Here is a 5052-nt window from a genome sequence, read left to right on the forward strand (position 1 = left end):
CCGCACTTAACTAATTTTGAGCCTTAATGACCTTCAGTTTTAATTTTGCTTTACTGCCATACGGATTTTTATTTGAAAAATGCCGAAACGTAGGCTCCAATGGTTATCAGTTTGTGAAAAACTGAAGTTAATATCCGTTTATGAATATGGAAAGACACGCGCTGAAGTCTGTGTCGAATTTAATGAACCAAAATCTACTCTCTGTAGAATAACTCAGAATAAAGATAACATTCAATCAAAATGTTCTGAAGGACAAGGAAAACTAATACGTGTACGTTAATCAGAATATCCTTGAACAGTGTTTGCTAACATGGGTCAAGCAAGTTCGTAACAAAAACGTTTCGGTAAGTGCACCGAGAATAAAAGAAAAGGTACAAGATTTCGCGCGAAGGCTCGGTATTCATAATTTTTGTAGCAGCAATGACATTGAGAATACGTTATTTTATTTAATAATCTCATCTCTATATCTGAAATAACCTGTATTCTGACCTGTATTAATGGAACCCTCTGTCTATGAGACAGATATTTCTTTATATTTGGATATCTGAGACACTGGGTAGTTGGAATACCTTTACAAGTGAGACAAATTTGCAGGTCCCTTGATGTCTCACTTAACCAGTTTTCACTGTATTTTGTAACATAAATAATAATAAACATAAAATATTTCTGAATACAGACCTGTGTTACTAGTTGAGAGCGCGCACCTCTTACCTCCTGCACTTGAGCATTTTATACATTACTAAGCCACAGTGGCCATATACGTTATATCGTGTTGTATTGCAAAGTTGCAAGGTGGTTTAAAATCTAGATATACGTTCAGTGTTTGAATATATTCAACAGGTTACATTTAATTTTTTTTTACTCAAATTCTTTTTTTGTTTTTTTGTTTGGGCGTTAACAACAGCGTTTGATCCATCAAATAATACCTCTTAAGTGAAAAGTTAAAAAATACCTTCCAATTTGAAATGTGTTAAGTGCTTTTAATATTGAAAAGTGAAAAAAAATTTATTGTTGTTTATTTAAAAAAAACTTATTTGGTTAAAAATGTCTCAAGTAAACGATAATGGAAACGCAATTGAAGGTGCACGGCTATGCCATATCATCAAATCACCAAAATTCGAAGGTTATGGTTTTAATTTACATGCTGAAAAAAGTAAACCTGGACAATTTATTGGTAAAGTGGATGAAGGATCACCTGCAGAAGCTGCTGGTTTACGACAAGGTGATCGTATATTGCAGGTAAATGGTGTAGACATTGCAAATGAAAATCACAAACAAGTTGTTGAACGTATTAAACAAGATCCAAACGAAACAAAATTATTGGTGTGTAGTCCTAACACCGAAGACAATAATACTCAAACACTAAACACAAAAGTTACGGAAAAAAATCATGCTGAAAATAATTCATCGCCACCAAATTCAAATAATCATACCAATAATGAAACAAATCAATCCATTGGCTTGAAATTAAATATGACGGCAGCTGAATTACGTGCACAATTAGCGAATAGAAAAAAATATGATCCAAAAAAAGAAACGATTGACTTTAAAAAGAAATTTGATATTGTTCAAAAACTTTAAATTTTATTTAATTTTTTTTTAAATAATAATTTTCTGCCATTTAAAAAAAAAAAGTATTTTTTTTATTTGATTTTGTCGCACAGTAAACGAAAGAAATGGCTAGGAAAATTTTGACGAAAGTGGAATATTTTCGTTACTTTTTGTAAAAACATACTCAAAAATTATTGAAATGTGATGCAATAGGCTCAAATTTTTAAATTTATTTGTTTAGCAACAAATGGAACTATCTCGTTGCATTTTCCATTCGATTTTCCGAGAAATCATTTAAAAATACGTGTACGTTTTCTTATAAAATGCAATTTTAAATATTTTTTCTCTCATAACTTAAAAAAAATGCATGGACAACGAGACCAAAGATAAACAGGAAAAACTGTAAATATATTATTTAGTTTTTCCAAAAAAACTCAAAATAAAGTTGCAAATCTAAGCATGTTCGTAGAAAAATACAATTTTAAACAATTTTTGTGAACGTGTTGCAGAATTATAGGAATTTTTTATTAGTTTTTTTTTCTATAAAGTACTAAAATTTCCCACTTTCGACGAAGTTTTCCATAATTGAGGCCATTTTGAATTTCGTTTATTTTTTTGTAAATTTATAGATATTTTAAAATGTTTCAAAATCCAGTTTGTTGAAAAATTAAAAATGTGATGATGAGACGATAAGTTAGCGTTTGTTGGCAAAATGTCCCCATTCTAGGGGTGTTTAGAGGTCAGGTGATATTTGAAAAATCTGAAATAGTCATGGAATTTTGCAATTTCTTTGAATTTGATTGTGGATCTTTTACGAAATTCGCCTACCAGATTTTTTTGAAATTCTTTTTCGTTATCGAATTTAGCACGGGTATGCGAGTTTCCTGGGTCTATATTAACCTTTTGAAAATGCCCAGCGATTTTATCAATAAAGATATTAAGCTAAAAAAATTGACGGTGGTTTATTGGGCAGTACTTTCTTCTTTTTTAATTTTTACTTGGACGACTCGTGCGGGATTCCGCATTACAGTACCCGTGACTAAAATTAGGGTACAGAAATGATAATATAGTGAGTAATTTACTGTCTTTTTATTTATAGGCAATTTTATTCCAGATATGATATACAAATTACATAATGTGCAAAATTATTCTTAATATTATTTCTCTAGCCTGATTCTTTCTAAGCGGTATATTTTTAGATCGTGAGTCTATTTTTCGTCATTAGCCAGCGCAATAAGCTTTAAAGGGTTATATCCAGTTTCGAGCACAAGAAAACACGATTTTTATGAGAAAATCATTTATTTTACATAAAGATCTCACTGTCCGATTTCAAAAATTTGATATTGTACTGCTCCTGTAGGCAATCTCCTGAAGATCCTCAAAAAAGGGTTCTGGTTGGGGTTATCTAAAATGAAAAAACCAGAAAATTACTTGAGTCGATAGATTAATGCTAATGAAGGTTTCAATCGAAGAAATAATCAAAATTTTGATTTTTGACAAAATGGCGGCTTCCAAAAAAATTTCAAAATTCTTTTCCAATTGCAAAATGGTCTCAAATATCGAAATAATTTTTAGAATTCTTATTCCTTTGATTAATTATCTATCCTGGGAAAATTATCTAAGAAAATTGCAAATTGTACTAGGGCTTACTATTACAAATCTCAAAGTTTCAGAAATTTTGACCGTTTAAAACTCAAGATTATTATGCCTACGTTCCCAATTTTGACCAAATTACGCCTAATTTAAATTTAAAAAAAAAGATATCTTGAAAACGAAAAAAAATTCTGCTACTTCGGGATCTCACAGCTCGGACCAAATTTATATTCGAACTACAAATTCTTAATCCTTTTTGAAGGGCTATATCACAGTAAAAAAAACAAATCAAATAGTTTTCCCAACAAATGCGAACTTATCGTCTCATCTAACAAAAAAAAAACACGATTGATTTTAAAAAGCAATTTGATATTGATCAAAAACTGTAAATTGATTTTATAATTATTTTCTGCCATTTAAAAAAAAAAAAAGTATTTTTTGATTTGAATTTTTTGTGTCTAATAAATAATTATTTTTTAAATATTTCAAAATCCAATATGTTATTTAAAATTATACAGACTTTGAAAATTTAAAAATGTGATTAGAAATTTATTTTCAGTGGCGAATTTAAGGAAAAGAATTATTCGATTGGAATAAATAACCAATTAGAATAAAATATTCGAATTATACTTAAATTATAAACTTAAGCTATAATTATGATAACTTAAAATATAATAGTCAAACAAGTTATGGAGGGTAGAGGTAAAAAGGACCATCTTAGAGCGGTCAAAGTAAAATACTGTCCAGGTGAAAGCTTTAAATAACAATTCTAGAATTAGCCCAAATAGCGCTTGTGTACCGAAAAGATGTTTGATGTGAACTTCTTTATATTTCTCTAATAATTTGTTTAATAGGTTTTATAATAAAAATAATTAAAAAAAAATACTATTTGCATTATGTGAATTTGCATTTTCAAAAATCAACTCAAATTTAATTCGAAAACATTGTAGAGTGTCATGACGTCTTGAATGACATCACTACTTGCTTCGCCCTATTAAAATGTAATGTTGTTTACATTGCGGTTGTCATGGCGTGACGTAATACTTTCATCACTTTCTGATTTGTGTTTGCTGTCACTTGACTGAATGCCTTTTACTAAAATTATTTTATAAAAATAATAATAATCCTTATTTTTTGTTAAGAAAAATAATTTTGTGTTTTTTATCTACAAATCTTGATCGATTTATTTTAAGTGGACAAAATCCTACTCTTACTACTTTGGGCAGTACTTTTAAAATGTACACTTTTGCTACAACAGCGCCATTCTTATAAATGCGCCTCCTTAGCTTTATCCTCCATAACATAAGTTAAATAAAAAATTATTTCAAATATTAAAATAAAAAAGGAGCTGATTTTGCATTAGTCCCTAAGTTAGGAGGGCCTCGGGTGTAATTACTCCTTTGCTGATTAATTAAATTCGCCACTGTTTATTAATAAATTTTCAAAAAATGCTGCAAGTTAATTTTATCACTACGCGTTATCCCAGTGCAATGGAACATAATATTAATATTAAAATAGTTTTTAAAAAAAATAGTCACCAAATTTTTGTTTTCTTAAATAATATTAATTAATTTAGACTAGGGATCGGCAAATTAATTAAGGAGGAAGGCTTATGTCACATATTTAAAAATTTTGTAGGACTTTGTATGGAAAGATTTAATAATTATTATATTTATTAACCCTCCAGACTGGTCTTATGAAAATACATTAATTCATATGAAAGAATAGTATATTAAATTTACTTATTAAATGTTCTGGATAGATAACGTCACTTATAAAATATATTAAAATTAATAATTAGTTATCACATTTTATTTATCTGTCATTGAAAACATTACTAACAGAATCGTTTTCATTTTTGAAAAATACAATTTGAATTGCCTCCATCCTCTCAGAAAAATCGAGAAT

The 5052-nt window shown here is 28.8% G+C and overlaps 1 protein-coding gene across 1 annotated transcript; it reads left to right on the plus strand.

Annotated features, from left to right (window-relative positions):
* The first annotated feature begins 758 nt into the window (after positions 1 to 758).
* On the plus strand, positions 759 to 1596 carry LOC123302227 (Na(+)/H(+) exchange regulatory cofactor NHE-RF2-like). Its single transcript, XM_044885071.1, has one exon. It carries the CDS (start codon positions 1045 to 1047, stop codon positions 1579 to 1581), a length of 537 nt encoding a protein of 178 aa, XP_044741006.1. The 5' UTR covers positions 759 to 1044; the 3' UTR covers positions 1582 to 1596.
* Positions 1597 to 5052: the final 3456 nt, after the last annotated feature.

This window comes from Chrysoperla carnea, chromosome X (genome assembly GCF_905475395.1).
Source record: "Chrysoperla carnea chromosome X, inChrCarn1.1, whole genome shotgun sequence".
NCBI classification, from domain to species: Eukaryota; Metazoa; Arthropoda; class Insecta; order Neuroptera; family Chrysopidae; genus Chrysoperla; species Chrysoperla carnea.

What these genes read in the sequence shown, in the direction of transcription:
- LOC123302227 (XM_044885071.1), top strand. Translation starts at nt 1,045, where the DNA reads ATGTCTCAAGTAAACGATAATGGAAACGCAATTGAAGGTGCACGGCTA.